Here is a 22,903-nt window from a genome sequence, read left to right as displayed (position 1 = left end):
TTTCAATAAAACAAGATTTCTGATTTTATGTAATAGGGGTGATGACTTACCTATCTAGATATTTTTAAATCAAGATATCTCTTTTCAAAAGTTATAAGATATCTTAATAAAGGGGATGTAATTATATGTTTTCCCTCCAATTCATTACAGAGGGAGACAACTCTTTACGTGTAACAAACTCATTCATTCAAACAATGCATCTGTCAAATGTTAATTTACAATTATCACCTCATGCAGTTATAAAAAATTACAGTAAAACATATTTAACCTCAATTTTAACTTATAAGTAAACAATAATACAATTGAATTAAGACAAATTAGACCTTCAAAATTGCCAACATTAACTTAATAGATATAGGAAGATGTGGTGTGAGTGCCAATGAGACAACTCTCCATATTAAGCATATTCCTAAATTCAAGTCCTTTTTTAATTTTCAAATGGTTAAAAAATAAAATTATTAAAGCATGTTGAGAGTCATTGAGATTCAAAGACTCCCATCAGAGAGTAGGTAAATCTTATAATATTTTTACAATTCTAACTTACTTCAGAAAGTGAATGTTGATATAAACAAGTGAATTTAAGTATAAGAATTATGTTTTTCTTTCCAAAGATGCTCACAAAAGTTTCAACTATTTTTTTGGAAAGAAAAATGTCTATCCTGATATTTTGAGACATGGTGAAAAATAATTTATTATTAGTGATTCAACTGTCTAAAGCAAAAACCTGTCTTTTCTATATATAGTTATATATTATATCTTTTTTTAAACTGGGGTTAGGGTTTATCTTAAATATATTCACTGAATAATGAGAAAATTCAGAATCCCAGACCTGCCAACTTTTGAAAATCTCCATGGGGGATTTAGCGCGCGACAAGAATTTTAGGGGTAACAATTTTATCAACTTTTCTGTGAGCATTGTTTTTTACTCCTAAAATAGTCTAAGTTCTCTTCTTTTTTCTCTTGGTTTACTAATGATGAGCTTGTAGGCCTTGATTTCTTTTATTTGCATGATTCTTATACTATTTATTAAATTATAAAATTGACAAAATAACTGATAAAATGGCATTAAAAATAAAGGATTCAAAGTAGAGACCCCCCTCTTCCCCCTCCAAAGACCTTCTCATCTATTAACCTTGACTCAAAACACCTAAAACTACATGTCCTAAAGTAAGAAGGATGAAGACAGATTTTGATTTAGTCAGGCTTACTCATGGTCTTATCAGTATCAATGAGAAAATGGATAACATTTGAGTTATCTTTCTTTGTATTCAGAGGTGCTGTTACCGGCGGAGGCTTATACAGTAACACAATAGAAGTGTATACAAAATGGCGTCGATTTTAAATGAACAGACACACGATGTCTGGTTTCAAAAATAAAACAGATTTCAAGATAAACGATGTTTTCTTGAGAGTTCATTACAGTTCTCATCTTTTTATTAATTATGATTTTGCTGTGGAACTACGGCAAATGTTGCAAATTGTGCTTGTATGATAAATTGATTAAAATTGAAAGGCTGTTTGACCAAATTTGTGTATACAAATTAATTTTGAGGACCCTTACGACCCATTAGGTAATCTGATTACATACAACCACTAATTATGACACCTGTTGTGACTGTTGATTAGTGTGGGGTCATTAACTTGTCATAATATGTCCCCAGGTAAAAGAATTGTTTTTTTAAAAATTGATCAGAAAAACTTCAAGATTGGTAAACAATAATTTTTTCGGGTATATTTGTTGAAAATCGGGATTTTGACTAATTTTACGATCCCGATATCGGGATTCGGGTTGAGGGGTAAAAATCGGGATGATACCGCGAAAATCGGGATAGTTGGCAGGTCTGGAATCCTGAACACATTTAAATTTGTTGAAAACAAACTCATCATAGATACAAGGATTAAAATCTTATATTTACGCCAGACCCACGTTTTGCTACAAAAGATTCATCAGATTAATTTTGTTGCAATGTTAGTACACAAAACAAGTTAATAACAATACAAAAACATTTCACACACCAATGGAGTCTTCATGCAACATGCAGTAAAACCTGAGTTGATCCATGGGTGGGCTGTTGTCTCATAGATGATGGGCGAGATGGCTCCTGACATTGATTGTACCACATGAGATTGTTTCTCTTGTGACCCATGAGATTGTTTCTCATGTGACCCATGAGATTGTCTCATGTCCTGACCATTGTCATCAATGTCTTTCCTGAAGTTCATATTTTCTGGTCTAATATATCTGGCTTCATTTTGATTTTTTTCTCTGTTTCTTCTTGTAGATTTTTCTTCATCTTTGTTATCAGAATGAGGCTGTCTTCTAGGGTCAAGATCAAATGTGTCGTCTGGATTGTTGGCTGCTCTTACTACATTACAAATGATTCAAAGGTTAAAAGTTCATGGAGAATTGATTAGAATCATGTACAAATATCACAAAAAACAAGTCAAAATTACTAAAAATAATCTGAAATCAACATTAAGAAATATATTTAATTGTACATCAACCAAGTCTTTATAATTGATTATAATCATGTACATGCTATTAATAAAACGAGTAAAATTACTGTAAATTCTGAAATTCATTTGATATATTCATAACTCTGAAAAAAAGTTAGAGAATCAACTTCACATATAACTTTCAAATTTCAATGCAACCATTAAATTATATTTACAGGAATAGATTTTGTATTACCAGTGGTACAAGATTCCTAAAGATAATTCAGCCCACCAATATAATTCCAAATTTCCAAGGAATCATTTTGCCTGTGATTTTTTGTTAATAAAAACAAACATTTGTTCATATTAGCTTGCTTCAATTGGTTCTACACATTATCTAAAATTTTATTTTAGTAAAAACAACCTATATTTCGAATACAAGCTGTAAAAACAATCTTAATATTCACTCCTCTATTGTCAAGGAAACATTGCCTATCGACTGCTAAGATTCTGTTTTATGGAGTCATGTTTCATATTGGAATACTTTCACATACAATCTAATCTGCAGTTCTGCAGAAGTTCTTTTGCAATTGAGACCAGGCAACAAAATTGTGAAGTAGTGGTTAGTGCATCGGACTACTAACACAAAGATTCCTGGTACGATTCCCGTTCCGGGATGAAAATTTCAGGAACTCAATTTTAGGCTCTCCCTAAGTGAAAACATTTGGGAGTATGGTCTTAAGGAAACAATGATAGTCCGTCGGAAGGGGACGATAAATGGCTGACCCGTGTTAAGAGAGAGCCATATCTCTTGCACATTAAAGACACTCTTGTAGATTTAAAAAAAGAGTAGGCTAATGCCGCTAAAGGCAGCACTCGCACCCACAAAGTGGAGAAGGATTAATATAAGTTGCAAAACTTGTTTCCCAATCCACTATAAATAAATATGTATAAACTAAATGGCTATGACATAACAAAAGATATTACCATTTTTTGTTATCTATAGTGATTGAAGGATATGGAGAAGAAAAGTGAATGGTGAACACCAGATCTTAAACCCTGTAAGTACTATGCCCTTTTTAAAGATTCTTTTATGTGTTTACACAAGGCTGCAAAAACTAAACAAATATTTTTTCCCAAGAAAGATAACTCGTACACAACCATGCAGATAGAAGTATTTTTCAAGAGAGAAGACAACAAGAGAATCACAAGTAGTAATTTTGCAAACAAAACTGTCCTAGATTTAAGAATGTAATTTGACTTTTGGTTGTGATGGAAAATCAGTGAAGGAAATGTATTTAAAAACTTAACAAATTCAAATAATTTTCACATTAAATTCAAAAATATTTGGTTTTATGGAATACATTTTATGCATCTTCTTTTTTACCTTCATTTGTACATTTTTTACATTAATTTCTATCAATTTTTCTCTAAAAACTTTTACATTTTTCAAAAAGAAAGTGTTAAGAGTATTTGTCATTCTAGTACATTTCAAAATTCAACTAAAAAGTTGCCAAGTAACTTTGCAGAAAAAGATCAGAATTGTGCGAGATTATCGATCACATGGTGTCAGACAAAGAAAAAAGTGTAAAATATTTTCAGATTCCATGCCAAAGTTTAACCTTTACTAATCCATGATTCTGATGGACTTATGGACTCAGTGGCTGTTTCCATTTGGGATTTGATATCATCATATTGTCTTTCTTGTGTATTATCATTTTCATGGATGATTGGTTTCCGTTGAAACATGGGCATTCTTTCTCTTGTCATTGGACGACTTTCAAGACCTTAAACAGTTTAAATTTATGAGTTAAAATTCATCTTTAAAATACAATACATATAAAGTCATTGTATCAGTTATACAAACAGTATATATTGTGACTTTTAAGTCTTTTACTTTAATAAAATTGAGAATGGAAATGGGGAATGTGTCAAAGAGACAACAACCCGACCAAAATAAAAAACACAACAGCAGAAGGTCACCAACAGGTCTTCAATGTAGCGAGAAATTCCCGCACCCGGAGGCGTCCTTCAGCTGGCCCCTAAACAAATATATACTAGTTCAGTGATAATGAACGCCATACTAATTTCCAAATTGTACACAAGAAACTAAAATTTAAATAATACAAGACTAACAAAGGCCAGAGGCTCCTGACTTGGGACAGGCGCAAAAATGCGGCGGGGTTAAACATGTTTGTGAGATCTCAACCCTCCCCCTATACCTCTAACCAGTGTAGAAAAGTAAAAGCAAAAACAATACGCACATTAAAATTCAGTTGAAGAGAAGTCCGAGTCTGATGTCAGAAGATGTAACCAAAGAAAATAAACAAAATGACAATAATACATAAATAACAACAGACTACTAGCAGTTAACTGACATGCCAGCTCCAGACTTCAATTAAACTGACTGAAAGATTATGATTTCATCATATGAACATCAGGCACAATCCTTCCCGTAAGGGGTTTAGTATCATACCATCATAACATATATGAGAAGAACATAACCCGTGTCATGCCAACAACTGTTTTTAGAATAAATGTGTTTAGTTCCGACGCAAAGACCTTATCAGTGACTCAATATTAACGCCAAAATATGCAATCTTTAATGACTTGACAACAGTATCGTAATTATATCCCTTCTTAATAAGTCTATTCAAAGGTTTTGTAAGTTTATGAGGTGAATACTGACACCTTTGTGCTTTATAAAGAATATTTCCATAAAAAATTGGATGTGAAATACCTGAACGTATAAAAAGTCTGCATGTTGAGCTATATTTACGAATGATGTCTTTATACCGATGATAAAATTTAGTAAATGTTTTGACTAGTTTGTGATATCGAAAACCCTGGTGTAATAATTTTTCAGTAATACATAAATTTCTCTCATTAAAATCTAAAACATTGTTACATACACGAGCGAATCGTACAAGTTGAGATATATAAACACCGTAAGATGGTGACAAGGGAACGTCACCATCTAAAAACGGATAATTAACGATAGGAAATGAAAAATCATCCCTTTTATCATAAATTTTAGTATTCAGCTTTCCGTTAGTGATATAGATATCAAGATCGAGGAAAGGGCAGTGGTCATTGTTAGTATTAGCTTTATTTAAAGTAAGTTCACCAGGATAAATTTCATTAATATACATACTGAAGTCGTCATTATTGAGAGCCAAAATATCATCCAAATATCTAAAAGTATTATTAAATTTGTTTATCAGATGTTGTTTTGATGGGTCTTTGCTTATTTTTGTCATAAATTGTAACTCGTAACAATACAAAAAGAGGTCCGCAATAAGTGGTGCACAGTTAGTCCCCATTGGAATTCCGATAATCTGACGATATACGGAATCCCCAAAGCGAACAAAAATGTTATCTAGTAAAAATTCCAGGGCATATATAGTATCAAAGCATGTCCAATTGACATAGTTTTTTTGTTTATTGCTACTAAAAAATGACCTAAAAGAGTTTGAACATATATATTCACATTCTGATTTTTTGAATGCCCATTTAATTAGGTGTGTGAATTTTTTCTTAATGAGAATGTGAGGCAATGTGGTATACAGGGTAGAAAAATCAAAACTTTGAACAGATTCAAAATCACCAATATAAGCATGCAATTTATCAAGTACTTCCAACGAGTTCTTGACACTCCAAAAGTAATTTATTCCACTATTTTCGAAGGCCTTATTTGAACAATTTATTATAAGGTTTTTAATTGTACCAAGTGTGCTGGTGAGAATAATAGACAATTTAGTAGTTGAACAATGGCTTGAAGACGAAATAAATCTATATTTGTAAGGGGTTTTGTGTAGCTTCGGAAGCCAATACATAGTTGGGACTTTCATTGTATTTGGCTCTGCTTGTAAAGCGGTGGCTAAAAGTTTATGTTTGTTACAGATTTCGTTTTCTGAAAATGGAGTCAGTTGGAATGTTGGTGAATTGGTGATTTCCTTTTTCAGAACCTCAATGTAAAATTTACGTCAAACAATAATAATATTATTAGCAGCTTTATCGGCCGGGACAAAAACAAATTCCTTGGTTAGTTCTTTTAGTTTATGTTTGATACGAGAAATAGGTTTATTGTGGTTATTGTTAATAGTAAAATGTTCTTTAAAATGTTGAATACGTATATCAACTATCTTCATTACTGAATTAAAAAAAGAGTCCAAAGATTTTTTGTCAGCTTTTTCCCGTTTTATCCATTTCATACAGTAAGTATGGAGTGAGTCGTGGATGATATTACGACACTCATTCCAATTAATAATTGACGGGGGATGATATTTAGGTCCTTTACTGAGAAATGATTTTAACTCTCGGTCTTGAACGATGTTAAGATCTCCTGTTATAACATGGGAAATGGGTCCATAAATATATGCTTTTAATCGCTTTATCTTCTGACTTGCAAAAACAAGTTAAAAATAAGAGTATTTGTTGAGTAAAAAAGTAAAAGTAGAAGTAAATAATAGTTTTGTCCTAGCATTCTTATAAATATATCAAACAGAATTAAAATTTATATGATATAAAAACTTTTCATTTTCAGCTAATACATGTACCTCAAAAAATAAAGCGGTCTTGAAAAAAGTATAAAAATGTGCCAATCAAATATCTATTATACATGTATGCATGAAATTAAAGTTTGTTCTGAATTATAATAGATGTCAATGATGTAAGTGTGTATGGTATATTTGTGAACCACCATCATGCAAAACGTGTCTCTAAAATAAATTATACATTTCAAACCATAGAAAGATTTGTCATTGTGGAAAACCTTTCTTAAAACTCAGAAAATAATTGTTACTGAATATAAATTCTATTCCTGAAGGGCTGACAAACAAAAATGCTAAGTGGACTCTTGTGTACTATCAATGGAGATATATTTGTGATTTTCTTTTGGTACTTTATGATAGTTGATAAAAAGAAATCTCCTTTTATTTGGTATCTATAAATGGCTTTTTCTATAACATAGTTTAAACTTTTTGTTCCAAATTATTATCAATACAAAGGTCTTCTTTTTATTTTGCACCTCACAAATGCATGAAAATGGTTTCAATTTTTGTCTATTAATTCACTGAAGATTTTCTCAGTCACTTTATTTCTTCTTTCTTTTTCAAATCTTATTTAAGTTCTATTATTTCTTACATTACAAATGCTACACATCCTGGTCATGCTTAGTGACAATTTTAGTGATCCATGATAAAATCTGAAGACTTTCTTTTCACATCTACCTTATTGTATTGTCTCCCTATAAAAGAGTAGTCTGACCCTTCTCAAGGCATAATTATACCTGCCAACTGTCACTATTTGCGGGGGATTTCCCCCATGGAGGCTCCCAAACTGAAATTTTGAAAAAGCACTTTTGTCCACAATTTTAACAAAACAATTAATTTTACAATGACTTTAGGCTTGTTCACCTCTGAAGAAGCCAAAAAACAACATTAAAATGTATTTGCAGGCCCCTTGAATGTTTTTTTTAGGACTATGACAGCCATCTTGCACACAAAAACCCCATGGCATTTTGAAAAGTTGGCAGCTATGCATACTATAAAAAATAAATTTAAATACTTTCAGTCAGATTAAAAGAGAATATATTATAAAACAAATCAACAAAAAAATCAAAAAATCCATTACTCAAATATAAAAGTACTGTTATGTATATCTAAAGTGAAAAGAAAATCTTCAATGATAATGATGATGTCCAACAAAAGTAAAATTAAACCACTTCCACACATTTTGTAATTTAAAACAGTATGAAATAAATATTGATACTGATGACATAATGGAAATCAAAAATCCTTATCCTTCAAATATCTTTTTTGCAATAGAACTAAATAAGTCAAACTTTTTTTTTTTTTTTTTTTTGAAAAGGATAATTGGTATCAATTTCATTCCATACTTTTACAAAAGTCACACATGTAAAACCTTTTCTGATTGGTCTGTTTTCAAGTTGTAACCTGTAGTTACCAGAGTTATCTCCAACAGGAAGATTATGTTCAGTAGTATTTTCAATGTCAAGGTCATTTTGATTGTCAAGATCAGTTAAAGAAACATCACCCTGTTCTTCAAAATTTCTATCATATATTTCATATGGCAAATCAAACAAGAAAGTCTGCTTAAGATTATCCTCTAAATAGTGTTTTCCTTGGGCATATTTAAATGACTTCTGCTTTACTTTTGTTTTCTTCACTGGTTGTGATTGGAAAGAATTTCTTTTTTCTGTAATTTTTGGTAAAGGTTCAAAAGAAAACTTTCTTACAACTTTTTGCCTTAGATTACTTGACATTGGATTTTCAACCTCTACTGTGATCTTAAGTGGTGGTAAGGAGATTCTTTCAAACTCATCAACATCCAGTATATTTCCCCCCTCTCTTGACTTACTGCTTTCAATGGTGACTGATGAAAGAGATATTCTATCAATTTCATCCCCTGTTTTATCAGTTTTAGTTTCCAAAACATCTATTGCTCCATTATTTTCAGATTGTTTCACTTGTTTCCTTGGAGATTTTACTTTTAATTGGTTTATTTCCTTTATGTTTCTTTGATTAAGATATGGTGAGCCACTTAAACCATTTTGATTATTTCCTTGAAGCAAATTGCCTTCCTCATCAGTTAAAGCAGCCTCAATTTCAACTGGAATACCTATATTTTGATTAAAATCCCTTTCACCAATGTTATCTGGCCCAGATATAATTTTGTAAACTTCCTCAAGGTTTGTTTTGTCTGTTTCTGCATCTTTCACATCATGACTAATACCAGAGTTGTCCTCATTCACATCTAAGGAAACTTTTTGGTTGTTTAATAACTGATGACTTTTTCCTGTTTCAGCTCTCTTCTTCCTTTCTCTCATTTTCTTTGTCAATTTTGACATCTTTTTCTTTCTTTTCCCATCATTCATAGTTTTACCATCACGTAAATTTCTTTCAGAATCCATGCTTTGGATTGGAGGAAGTAAGATCACATGATCTGAATCTTCTTCACTGTTAAGAGAGAGCACATCATTTTGTGTACCTAGCTCATTATCATATAAAAAAGAAGCCTTAGGTTTGTTTGAAACCTTTCTCCGTTGCTTCTTTTGTTTTTGGTATGCTTTGACGGAAGACTGCAGATCCTCAGTACTTTTCCCATCATTTTTCAAATGCACAACTTGTAAATTGAAGATATTGATCAGTTCATCTTCTGAACTGACGTTACTGGTATGGTCAGTTTGGGAATCCTCAGCCATAGGTTTATTTTCAGTACTAAGCAGGGGCGATGAAAACATTTTTTCATTCATGTTGTTATTACCACTTGTATCATCTAGCTTCTGAATTTCAAAACTGTTCCCTTCAAAAATTTCTGAGGTACTAACTATATTTCCATCATAATCTTCCAGAGAAACTTTGTTTTGCTTTTTATGTTTTCTTCTTGGTCTTCGTTTAAGTTGAGATGTAACGTTATTTGCTAACTTCTTGTATTCTTTACATATGCTTTTATCCAAAGAATTTTCATTATCAACCCAACCTTTTGGACTTTCATCTCTTTCTATTTCAGAATTTACAATATTCTCCATAGCAGGTGTGATTTCTTCTAAATTTTTCTCACCAACTATTCTCATATTTCTTTTTTCCTTATGAAAATCTTCCTTCTTGACCTTTTTGGGCCTACTTGATTTTTCTTTTAATCTAGGTGTGTTTGATTCCCCTTCAATAAATCCTGAATCTTTTAAATCATTTTTTCTATTTTCAAGTGTATTTCCACTGTTGTCTATCTGAACATCCATATCTTCATTATCAATACTAATTTCAAGTTTATCTTTCTTGCCTTTTCTTTTTCTTTCAACTTTTTGTCTGCTTCTTTGTGGTTTATATGCAATTTTTATGTCCTTATCTTCTATATTTAAGAAATCTTTGGGTCCACTTTCTAGATTCTCATTTAAATTGTAAACTTCATCAATTGGACATTTAAATTTAACATGCTTTGGCAAAATCTTCCCAGCATCCTTCGCATTTTTTTCAACTGGTTCTCCGCCTTCCAACTGATTCTCATGACTTATTTGAGTGCTCTGACCTGATTCCATGTCTGCAGACTGGTTGTCATCAATCAATCCAATACTACTTCCTGGTTCCTTGTACACTGACTGGTTACCATCCATCAATTCAACTTGTCTTTTTGGATTATTGTCTGCTAACTGGTAACCATCTTTCTTTCCAATTCTTCTCTCTGGTTCCATGCTTGCAGACTGGTTACTGTTAGTGGTTTGATCACTTCTATCTGATTCCTTGTATACAAACTGGTTCCCCCTAAGAGAATTATCAATGCTCCCCTTAGCTGATAAACTTCTGCTTGAGATAACAGTGTCTGTGTCAGATTCAAATTCAATATCAATATCTCCCAAAGAAATATAAGGTGTTGATGCCATCCTTGGGGTTGAGGTTAGTCTAGAAGTGTCCATTTTTAGGTCATCATTAACTTCGAAAAGGTTGACCGATGGTACTGTTTCAACATCTGATCTTTTGCTAGTTCCTATCCTATCCAAGTTTTCCTGGCTTTGTCTGTTAGATACTTTTGTATAAACAATTTCAGTATTTTCTTTCCTGATGAATTTTGTGGAGTAATTGGATTTTAAAGAACAAGGTGGTGTTAGTTTCAAGTCAATTTGTTCAGTCTCAAGGTCAGTCTCTATGAACTCTAAACTTACATCTGAGGGGTTAGTTCCCAAGTCAAACCTATCTGTGTCCAAGTCAGATTCTGTAGTGTTCAAGTCAGATTCTGATGTGTAGGAGACATACTTGTCTATGTCATCCTTGATGTCAAAACTATAACTTTCTTCACTGCTTCTGTCAGATAAATTTTGATGATCAGTCACCATATCAATAATATTTTGCTTATCTCCTAAAACAGTCTTATTTTTCAATTTGCCTTGTCTACTTTCAAAATCTTTGATCCCTTTTACAGCATTCCCCATTCCTAAACCGCCCCTTTGTATTTCATTTGTCTTTTTGACTAAGTCAAAACAACGATGATCCAATTCCCCTGGATTATTAAACACATTTTCTGAGTCAGTCTGTCTTTCGTCAAAGTCACTAGTGTACATGTCACAGTCAACTGATCTAGGGACTAAGTCATCATGAAGACTGTCTAAGTCACTCTGGTGATCACTTGACTCCTGGTAAATTGGTGGCAGGTGTGGGATAACAGAAAACAAAGACTTTCTCTGGACAGCACCTAATGTTATAAAACAAGAAAATAAATGAAGGTGTGACTTAAGTCAAAGGTTTGACTCAGTCAAAAATGCAACTCACTACAGTAGTCAAAAAGATCTGACATTCTTAAAAAAGAAATGAAAGTAGTGTGGACATTTTGTAAATGTGCTTAAGACATTTATAATAGTTAAAAATAATCCACCTATAAGAAACAGCATTTTTTATTGTTATTTTTCAACTGAAAAGTTTAATAAAAAATTTATGAGAGAAATTTCTCCTCTCAACTGGTACTTTTAAATTTACTTTAAGAATAGTCAAAAAAATACAAAAACAATAATTGTCTTTCAAGGTATATCACTTGAGTCAATTTCTTTTTTTTTAATGCCTCTTTTGCTTTTTCTACAAAATTCATATGTACAATCAATATTAGAAAACTAATATTGCCTGGGTAGTCTATGGCAGGGTTTCAATATGGACTACCAGCTTTGGTACTCATAAGAAGAGTATACTATATAACATTGTATAGCAATTGAAAACCCATGTTATAAGAACCATTATAGTATACAAATATAAAGACACATAACACACAGAGAGTTTGAAATTGAAGGGAGATAATTCAATAGAATGCAATCAGAGATAATCTCCATGCACAGAAAAGACTATCATCATAAAAAATATAGAGAGCAACATAACATAATTTGAAATTGAAGGGAGATAATCACAGTGCCCAGAAAAGAACCATTATAGTTGAAAATAAAGACATATAACAGAGAAAGTTTGAAATTGAAGGGAGATAATTCAATTCAAAGTCAAAAGGGAGACAATATCAGTGCCCAGAAAAGAATCATCCACAGTGTTAAAATATACAGTAACATAACAGTTTGAAATTGGCGAGAAATAATTCAATTCAATGTTAAGGAATATTCTCAGTGCCCAGAAAAGAATCATAAAACAGTATCATAACAGAGTTTGAAGTTTAAGGGAGATAATTAAATTCAATGTTAAGGAATATTCTCAGTGCCAAGAAAATAATCATAACACAGTAACATAACAGAGTTTGAAATTGAAGGGAGATAATTCATTTCAAAGTCAAGGGAGATAATTTCAGTGCGAACAAGAACCATGCACCCAGTATGCACCTGAATCTCGAGTGTTGGGTCTGTTGTTTTTGTTTGATCCACTACCAGACGAAGGTGTGAACAATGACACTCTAGTCATACCACTACCCTGCCGCTGCATTTCTAAAAACAACATTGTTTGAAATTAACATATAATAATACAACATTTGTGGTTTCTTTTTTTTCTTGATTTAATATTATTAAGATCAAATACCAAATGTTCAAAATTAATCACAAAGTTTGAAAATACCATTGACACAAATCACCATGTGGGTTGTTCTTTTCACTCATTTCAGTTAATATTGCTTGGCCACATCATGGTAGCCATTGTGCTTGTTGTAGGAGATGGAGTGCCCAGACAACACCAGCAACCACCAGCAGGGATAGGATAAGAGTTAACTCACCTGCAACAAGCATGGTTAAAACTCTCAAACCCAAGTGTTGACAGGCAAAATATGACCACTCATTATTATTGAAAATGCCTCTATTATTTGTGAATAAATGATAGACATTCTATAAGATATCACATTTCTCATTTGCAAACGAATTGTATGCAACCTAATTGTGATAATGAGTGACCAAAAAACAATAAATTTACAATTGTATTTTTACACTTGGTAATCATGTATCATATATATGTTGCAGAATCCAAATTGCGCTCTTCACAATAAATCTTATTAGCAAAATTACTTGGGAATCAAAAACAGTTAAGCAAAACTTATGATCAATTTCAATCATTAAATATCTTGGAAAGTTATCCCGCATAAAAAATGTACCATAATTATAGTCCTACCTGCCAACTTTTCACTGTCAAGACCAGAGTCTGGAGAAACATGTTCTGTCTTTCTTGATCTAAAATAATTTATGAACATCTTTTTAAAAGTCTTTAGTTCAATTTATTTTTTTATGATATTGCTTGTTAACCAGTTACGGACAGAAATGTAAAGAAAAACACCATTGATGTTTATTCGACTTATAAGGGTTTTATCCCTTAATGCAGCAAATTGTATCCCAAACTGATTAAATAAATTGATATGTAAAAATCTAAATAATATATATACGCAATATTTTCTGAATTTACAGTAATTAATTGATATCAACTTTGCCAAAATGTAGGATATATAATTTGTGTACCTTAAATTGGTTTTAGACTGTCAGTTAACAAACCAATTACCTCCCCTATTCCAGATAAGCATACTTGGAAGAGATCAATTAAATATGAAAAATAAGATGTTTTAAAGTTTCAGTAATATCACCATGAAGTTTACTCTTACCTGCTTCTTTTCTTGTTGCCCTGAAAAATAAAGTACCATGTAAAATCAAAATATAATAATAATAATAAATATTTTTCAAAAATTACAATTACCTTTACATGTATCATTTAGGCCTTTTTCGCACAAAAAAAAAATATGACTTAAATTGATTGTAAGACTTAACTGTTCATCACTGACAAAAGTTATTTTGGAACAGGCAGTAGAAAAGTGATGGGAATCAAACAAGACCACAAACCAATAGCTCTGCACTGAGTATGAATCTTTGATCATGAAAATGAGTTATTAATAGTAAGTCTTTCATTTAAGCTCTTAAAGATATACCCCACATCTAGATCTTCATTTAATCTCATTTTATTTTTTTATGTTGAAATATTAAAGTTTGATATTAACCAAGTTCACTAAATACTTTTTAAGGATATAATTACCTGGTCTTTCTTTTGTGGTGCCTTCCAGAACTTCATATCTTCTCTCTGATTATCTTTCAGTTCAAATTTGGGTGGAGCCTGTAATATTTGATTGATTTATTGATTATATTTCATAGTACTGTGGATTTATTATTATTAGTTGGATGCAAATTTTCATTGTTTTTTTGGTTCAAGTAAACAACAAATTTTAATATTCAAAAAATCACAAATCTTTATAAAAACCATGATATCAAATAGCCACAAAAATGCAACTTTCCGTAAATTCATGAACATTAATACCCATAAAAATAAATGAATTTATGCCTAAGGCCAGGATTTTTTAATTTGTTGGTTTACGGATCCGTCGACCCGATTTTGCAGATTTCCAAAATAAAAATAAAATCGAATTTTCAGGCTTTTTTTTATTCTCGGCGAACCTAAGAAATGCATTATCCCTGAAAAATAATTAAAATATTCTTTTTTATGAAATAAAATGCATTAATCACTAACAGAAGTGATGACCCTTTCTGTTGTGAAAAATGAAACTTTCAGTTTACGTTTCTAAAAATAGACAAATCAATTATTAATGACCTTGAAATGTTGTTTGCGCATTATTTGCGGAACGAAACCTGTGTTTAAAACCAATTACACAATAAGTTCGTTTCCCTTATTTGTCACCAGTCCATAAGATGCATGTTCTCTTATAAATAGACTTGTCCAAATGTGGACAGGTGGAAGTTCAAGACATCAAGTTAAAATACTGAATTTTAACAAATCATTTGATATTTTCTTGTTTCATAGATAATAAAAAAAATATCGTCCATTTGGATAAAAAAACGGGAATGCATGACAACAGATGATTTAACCTGATATTCTCGTTTTTCCAATGGACGAGTCTATTACGTTTTTGACACGTGTGTTGAAACTTATTTTCGTACGACGTTTTTACTTTTTATTCTTTATCAGTTTTCGTGCTTATTATTTTTCACCAAGTTTTGATTAAAAGCTAAGTCAAATAACTGATATGAATCTGTTTTTCTTGTTTGTGAATTGACGATTTAATTTCGTCTTTGTCAGTGTACCCCCCCCTTTTTTTACGGGAAATTATTAGACAATGTCATGCGATGTTTACAGCTGAGCAATAATAATTATCAAGCTAAAATTTAAGAACGATGAAAAAATAGTATTACAAACATATATTAGAAAGGTGAAATATATTTTTATTTTGCATATCAGTTTTCTGTCTTGAAAGATCTTTTTTTTCTTTTTTTTTCCGACCGACCGACCCGACTTTTTCATGGAGAAAATCCGTAAACCAACAAATTAAAAAACCGTGGCCTAATGTCACTTTCAGCACTCTTAGCTGATGTAGTTTATGGTGGATTAAACCTGGTTTTTAGCTAGCTAAACCGCTCACTTGTATGACAGTCACATAAAATATCATTATAAACAGTTAGCCATTTTTCAGCCACTAAATATTTTCATAATTTTTAAAACTGTTTATTTACCTTCCAGTCTCCTCTGTGTTGTTGGAATTCTCTGAACTCTGTACCTTTCCTGTCAGATTTTTTCAATTCAAATTTCTTATTGAGATTCAAATTGTAATCTCTGTTGCTACTAAAAGGTGATGAGGTCTTGACCTTCCTCCGTTCTGATTTCTTAATCTTAAATGCAGGGGGAGCTGTAATCAATAATAGATGTTTAAAACTTAGTGCATGTATCATAAAAAGACTATGTTTGAGGAAAAACATTTACATGTCTTGGTAAATATAATCACATTTAAAAATCACAAATGAACATCAAGATAATCGGTACAATAATTTACAACACAATATATGAAAGAGTCTAGCAATATAGAAGTTTCAAAAGTTATTTTCTAATGATGTTTATTATCTCCATTCCCTGAAAGCATGATTTTCCTAAATAAGCTGAAATTCACTAAAATAACACATGTTCGTACATTTCAATGTAGTACTAAGCTTTCACTAAATCAGGAAATTTCATATTTGTATGGGGTTCAAATTTCTTAATACATGTAATGATTTAAATTAGGGAACATATTTTGCGTAGTGTTTTCATTTTTTTTACTTATTGATCATTTTTTTGCCATCTTCTGCTCATCGAAATCCTAACAATTGATCAACCACTCCCAACTTAAAAACAACCTCCTAAGAAACATTGAAAACTACTTTTACTTCTGTTCTATATCTCAAGGTCATTGCAAAAAGTTGACATCTTATTGCAAGCTCATGGCTGCTCCTACAATTGTTAAATTCCTTGCTAAATGTTGCTTTTGCAAACTTATGCATTAATATTCACAGATGTGATCAAAATAGACTTCATTGTTTGCAAACAAAGACAAACTTTGCAAACCAACACAAAGAACCCAGAATATTTATGTATCAAATGTTAAATTAAGAAGGAATTTTACAATTGTTATGATGAATCAAACAACTAGTTTTCAATTCTGTTAATCAAACACTCAACTATTGTATTAGTTTTTACACAGGTTGTTATGACAACAGAAATTATATAAACACACAAGTGTGCTTGGATTCATCACCCAAAAGTGTAAAGGTCAAGGTTCATATGTTATAAAAAGATGGAGTATTATTTGTTACAGATCAAGTCCTGAAAAAGAAAACATCTTGACAGAGAATATGTTTATTTAGATGGAAATTGTTCAAAATGAAGTTGTCACTTTTGTATATTGTTCCCCCTCTACACTGTGTTTAAATATTGCATTGAAAGTTCATCATAATATAAATAGCAATAGTATGCAATCTTTCCAAGTTGAATTTTTATGTATGGCTTAAAATCTGAATGATAATTAATGAATAGTTCAAAGTTACCATAAGAAATCAATAGTTTAGTCAAGTTCTGTTGATCTTAACTTGTAACAAACTTTCAATGATTAGTTTTTTGTTAGTTTTTTTTTTTATTTTCCTCTTTTAAAAAAGCATGGCTTTTACTAGTATGACAACTTGATTTCGTTTTCTCCACTGACCATTTAAAAGAATTATTTTTACTTCTTTCACTTTTTACATTACACATATATCTAGCAGATATTCTTCAGTAATACTTTATACAATGTATTGATTTTATTTCTTATACTTTCCTCTGTTTGAGAAATTAAAGTACTTAAAATAAAATTTGAGCATTACAATGTTAACAACAACAAAAAAAGCTATCATTTTGCAAAGATTTTGACAAACTGCACAAAATTGACTTCAGTCATAGTGACTCAAAATTGATGTATTCACAAAATCTTTATGGTATAATTCTTTAAATGGTCATGTAGAATTTTAAGGAAACAACCCAACAATACATCAGTAACACCAGTGACATAATATATTACTTGTGTATAATTCATCTCCACTGCTGTCGTCTGTAAATGTATAAAATTATTATGTCACATGCAATGTATGTCTAATACTAACACAAGATGCATTCTATACAGAAATGTGTATGCAGACTTCATATGTCATTCGCCTGCAGCTCAAAAAGGACAAAAATTGAATTCTATCTCTTTTGAGGGAATATTTAACAAATCTATAGTTTCTTCTTATATCATACTATAACAAACATATTACTTGGGAATCCTTTAAAGAAAATACAGAAGTTCTATTGTACAAGAACAATGTCATTTAATATACCTCACTTTATCATCTTTTCGAAGAGTTAAAATTTGCATATTGCAAAATTATTGAAATTATCAAGGATGGTTCAGATCCTTACAGAATGCATCTTGCTCTTCTACATTTTATCATGCCCAATAATAAAAGCTTACATAATTCAAGACTATCTATTTAATATAAAAATAATAATAACTGACATTTTGCACATTACAACTGCCAACAAAATGCAAGTTGCCAACTAGTGCAAAAATAAATATAAGTTGATGAAATTATTCTGTCACAACAATACCGTTTGAAGGAATACACATGAACTGTCCGAATAAAGCTGTAAACACCATTCTCTCAGGACTGAGGTCAAAAAGATATGTATACATATAATCTTAATAAATTCAACAGAAACGGTTCTCTTTTTTTCCCTTTTTTTTCAAGACTAGCTACCATTAAAAAAATATATTTCCTTTTTACAGGAAATACTGATTTTTGTTGTTATTTATAATTCTATTTCAATTTTGGTGTTTCATACAATCAAAATTGTAAACCATTTATTTAAACCCCAATTCCAGAAATATAAAACAAAACGTTTGGGTTTCAGTCGCAATAGGCGCTGAAAAATTGGAGGTGGAGTACAATCTCTAAGACTAATAACCTTTGCATGCATAAAGCTACTTAATTAAAGCTCTTCTAGAAAAAAAAATCCTTATTGCAACTAGCTTTGCATGCACATATAGATAGCAATGCATGTAATAAGTAAAGAAAGAAAGTATACCATTCTGATCATCTGATTGAAACACAGAATATAGAATAGATTGAAAATATGTGTAAATATTCTTCTAAATGTCATGTATAGGAATATTTCAATATAAAAAAATTCAGCATAAAAATTAAAAAAAGAAATGTATGTGAGAGTATAGAGTTCAAGATATGTGTCAAATCACCTTTGTAGAGCCTCCTTCTGGATGTTGGGCTACCCGACCCTTCTGGAGAATAAGCTTTACCTAGCAAACACAATTAAGCTTCTAAATCAATAATTAGTTTAATTTGAGTTTTTCAAAGAAAAAAAACAAAGCTTTTACTCTTTAGTCTGATAACAAAAGTTCTGATTCAGAATCCATTGATCCTATTCATGAAGAAATTTCAATTTTAAAATTTAGCCCACAACATACTTTTGGTTTTTCATATAACTGTTGTGAAAAACAAAGTTAATTTCTTATTACTATGGTAAAAAAAAAACATTTTTTTTTAACGTTTTCCTCCTTTTGTGTCAAAATTAATTTAGCTGACCAGAATTCTAATGTGACAGAATTATGCTACTTATTGTTTTGTCAAGACTTTGAAGTTTTCAAACCATTTAAATATATCTGTAAGATGTTGAACTAAAATTGTTTTGATTAGCAACATCACAACATAAATTCAATAGACTTTTTACAAGATAGATTAGCCAGCAATAGAGATAATATATTATATCATACCTTGATAAAGTCGATTATATTTTCTTGAGCTTGGACTTGAGCTTTTGGTAACCACACTACCATCACCTAAAAAGATCAGACAAAAACTTAAAAACTTAAGAATTATAAATATACTAAAGAATTTAAAATAATGGTCAAACTGAAAATGTATTTATCATTTGTTGATGTGGTTCATAAATGTTTCTCGTTTCTCATTTTTTATACAGATTAGACCGTTGGTTTTCCTATTGAATGGTTGGTTTTACACTAGTCATTTTTGGGGCCATTTATAGCTTGCTGTTTGGTGTGAGCCAAGACTCCGCATTGAAGGCCGTACTTTGTCCTATAATGGTTTACTTTTACAAATTGTGACATGGATGGAGAATTGTCCCATTGGCACTCATACCACATCTTTATATATCCATTTAAAGCATATTAGTGTGATGGAAAGCAATTCATTTTTTTATAGAGCAGGTAAAATCATGTGTTTTTAATATGTTGTCATACTGAATTTTCATGAAATATTTGCTACTGGTTGCTGGGTATCTATCAAGTAATTTAAATGAGAGTGTATGGCTCAAACTTACATATTCAAAACCAGATGTGGCATATTTGGCATATTATCTCTGATGATGCACTTATAACAGCTCATCATATGAGATGTACTTATGATGAAAATACAAGGGGATTTTTCGGGATGAAAAGGCAGGCTTTTCATTGTTTTTCTATATAGGCAATAATAGAACACTGAATTAGAGCTAAATGCTTTTAAATAATTACCATCCTTATAATCATCTTTATTTCTGGTACTTCCAGTTAGTATTTGTCTCCCATGTTTGTCTGAACTCTTATTTGACCTTGTCCTACTTCTTGATCTGGAATCATTGTCACCTTGATGAATTGAAATAATTAAATTTGAAACTTTATATCATAAAAAATATTTTGGAGAAGACGTTGACTAAGTTGAAAAACTTGTGTTGAATCCATTTGTCACTTTTGAACAATAAAATATGTTTAAACTATAACAATATTCAAGATTATGCAATTATATAAATACATTTGTGCTGCATATTTAATTGATCTTACTAATAATTGCTTATCTGAATTCTATCACCTGATTTTTTATACTTTATATATTGAAACATGTTAAAAGGAAAATAGGGAAGATAAATATTAAAGTTATGCTTTTATCTGCCAACAGATGACTGACAGGGAGATCATCATGAAACATGATTTACATGGTTAACCATTTTTGTGGATAAATATCATTTAATAGACCAAATATTTCTATTAAAGAGTTTATTGCAAATTCCATGATCGCTATAGAATTAAATCATGTTTTTCATAGTCATGCATGCAAAGTTATTTATTAAAATGAAAAAATAATTGAGATAATTTCTATTTACAGATAAAGAAATTATCAAATCTTAAATATATTTCAATGTTTTTTTTTATAGGTAATGGATCAAATAAAATTTAAAATTTTCAGTTTTTATTCAAAAGTTATATCAATTTTTCTATTCATAATATATGGGACAATCAAACTTACCATTCTTGTCTTCATCCTCGCTATACATTTCCTGATTTGCATCATATTCTTCACCATTATCGGTATCCATTCCTTCTCCCTCTGTATCCTCATTCCTGCACTGTTCCTCATTTTCTCTAGTCCCATTTGAAGCTCTGTCCATACTTTCTTTGATAAAGTTTTCATCAAAACTAAGCTGATCCTCATCATTTTCCTGTTGACGTAAATCCACAATACGTGGATGTGGAACCACTTGTACATAACCATTCTGAGAATTATCGTAACCATAGGAACCTTCACCAGACTGATCTGACCCTTGACCTGAAGTTCCAGACATTCTAGCTGATCTATGATCTTTTTTGGACAGTTTGTCATCCAAACTTCTTCCGTCAGCAACAATTCCTTCATCCTCGTTCTTTTCTTCACTTTCCCTACTGGTGGAGGACCCTGTTGTCCTTAAACCTAGATAAATATATAACAGACTAAAGAAAAACAAGAAAATATAAAAATTAACGATTACAGCATTTATCTTTTAACAAATCTGAATTGAGTATTGTACAAAAATTGTTCTACCCCAATTCTAAGTGGATAAGATGATATCTTTATTTCAGAAAAAATTTTGGGATCGTCTTCTTTTGCAAATTGACCTATCTTAGGTATTTTGACTCGTATTATCAGGAAAAAATTATGTGATAAAAAAAATAGACACAAAATTATAACGCTTGAAGCCTGAACCATATGAAGAGTCAGATGCAAGTTTTCAGTGCCGTAACATCCAACTTCTTTTTATTCACTATAAGTCAACATAGTATAAGCCACATAGAAGAGATAAACAAGTTGTAGAGCTTTTTTGCATAAATGTCAAGAAAAACATATTTTCCTGTTATAAATTAACTATAATTATATTTCAGTTGAATGTTGACATGTCTTTGACAAAATACAAAAGTTGGACACTTGAAAATAGTCTGCACCAAACACTTTTTACTACTAATCCAAAGACCAATACGATATGTATTCCCCAATTTTTCTTATGTGTCTAAACAAAGTTTTGCCAATACTCACTATTCCGAAGAAGAAAAAATCTAGTCTGGGCCAATGGAGGAGTGCAGACTGAAATAACTTACTATCTTTGTTAATTTGAGGCAGTGATACATTGTTTTCTAACATAGCCTTTAACAAACAGTTTTCATCATGTTCAATATCTTCTCCTAGTAACCCTAGGTCTTCTTTATCATGGTCTGAAAAAAAAAACAGAACTTATTATTATCAGTATTTTTTTCTAAGAACCCATTCCTTTTCATAAGCTAGATGTATATAGCTGTTAGCATCTTGGTTTCTTTTCTAAACACCCCTAACCCTCTGTCCTAATGAGCTTTATGTGAAAAGCCTTCAGTATTATAGTATTTTCTCTATATAAACCTAGCCCTTCCTTTTAATGATCTTGCTTTCAATAGGGTTTTTTTTCAGAATTTTAGTTCCTTGATCATATAACTGTAATTTCTATCTGCTAATCACCCTAACCTTTTTATCTCAAAGTTTGAAAATTATGAACCAGATTTCATCTTGAAGTGGGCAAACCTTCAATCTGATGAATTCATGGATTGATCATGCAATATAATGAATTTCTTTATTTGCACATGAACATTCTATGCATAATATTAGAATTCTTATATTAAATAATTTAATACATAGGCAAAAGATATACAACAGATGAATAGACAACCATCAATCAATAATTTTAAGAATGTATTGAACATTGTTAATTTAGTTCGATACATTCTAAGCAGACTATGATATAAGACAAAGGTTGCTTAGATAGGTATTAAACACATGTATATGAGCTGCTTCAAGTAGAAATCATCTTTATGCAAA

General features: G+C 30.9%; 1 protein-coding gene across 1 annotated transcript in view; it reads right to left on the bottom strand.

Annotated features, from left to right (window-relative positions):
* LOC134690130 (uncharacterized) overlaps positions 1 to 22,903 on the bottom strand; it is an 84,306-nt gene that overhangs the window by 36,566 nt on the left and 24,837 nt on the right. The window contains exons 6-16 of the mRNA XM_063550104.1: positions 22,156 to 22,269; positions 21,053 to 21,493; positions 20,284 to 20,394; positions 19,525 to 19,590; positions 15,926 to 16,098; positions 14,439 to 14,516; positions 14,014 to 14,033; positions 13,533 to 13,591; positions 12,761 to 12,862; positions 4,059 to 4,223; positions 2,049 to 2,366 (exon numbers count right to left, since the gene is read on the bottom strand). Coding sequence (XP_063406174.1) covers positions 2,049 to 2,366; positions 4,059 to 4,223; positions 12,761 to 12,862; positions 13,533 to 13,591; positions 14,014 to 14,033; positions 14,439 to 14,516; positions 15,926 to 16,098; positions 19,525 to 19,590; positions 20,284 to 20,394; positions 21,053 to 21,493; positions 22,156 to 22,269 — 1,647 coding nt within the window. The remainder of the gene's footprint in view (positions 1 to 2,048; positions 2,367 to 4,058; positions 4,224 to 12,760; positions 12,863 to 13,532; positions 13,592 to 14,013; positions 14,034 to 14,438; positions 14,517 to 15,925; positions 16,099 to 19,524; positions 19,591 to 20,283; positions 20,395 to 21,052; positions 21,494 to 22,155; positions 22,270 to 22,903) is intronic.

Source organism: Mytilus trossulus, chromosome 11 (assembly GCF_036588685.1).
Source record: "Mytilus trossulus isolate FHL-02 chromosome 11, PNRI_Mtr1.1.1.hap1, whole genome shotgun sequence".
NCBI classification, from domain to species: Eukaryota; Metazoa; Mollusca; class Bivalvia; order Mytilida; family Mytilidae; genus Mytilus; species Mytilus trossulus.
Note: the sequence above shows the minus strand (reverse complement) of the source record. Positions and strands in the feature narration are given on the sequence as shown.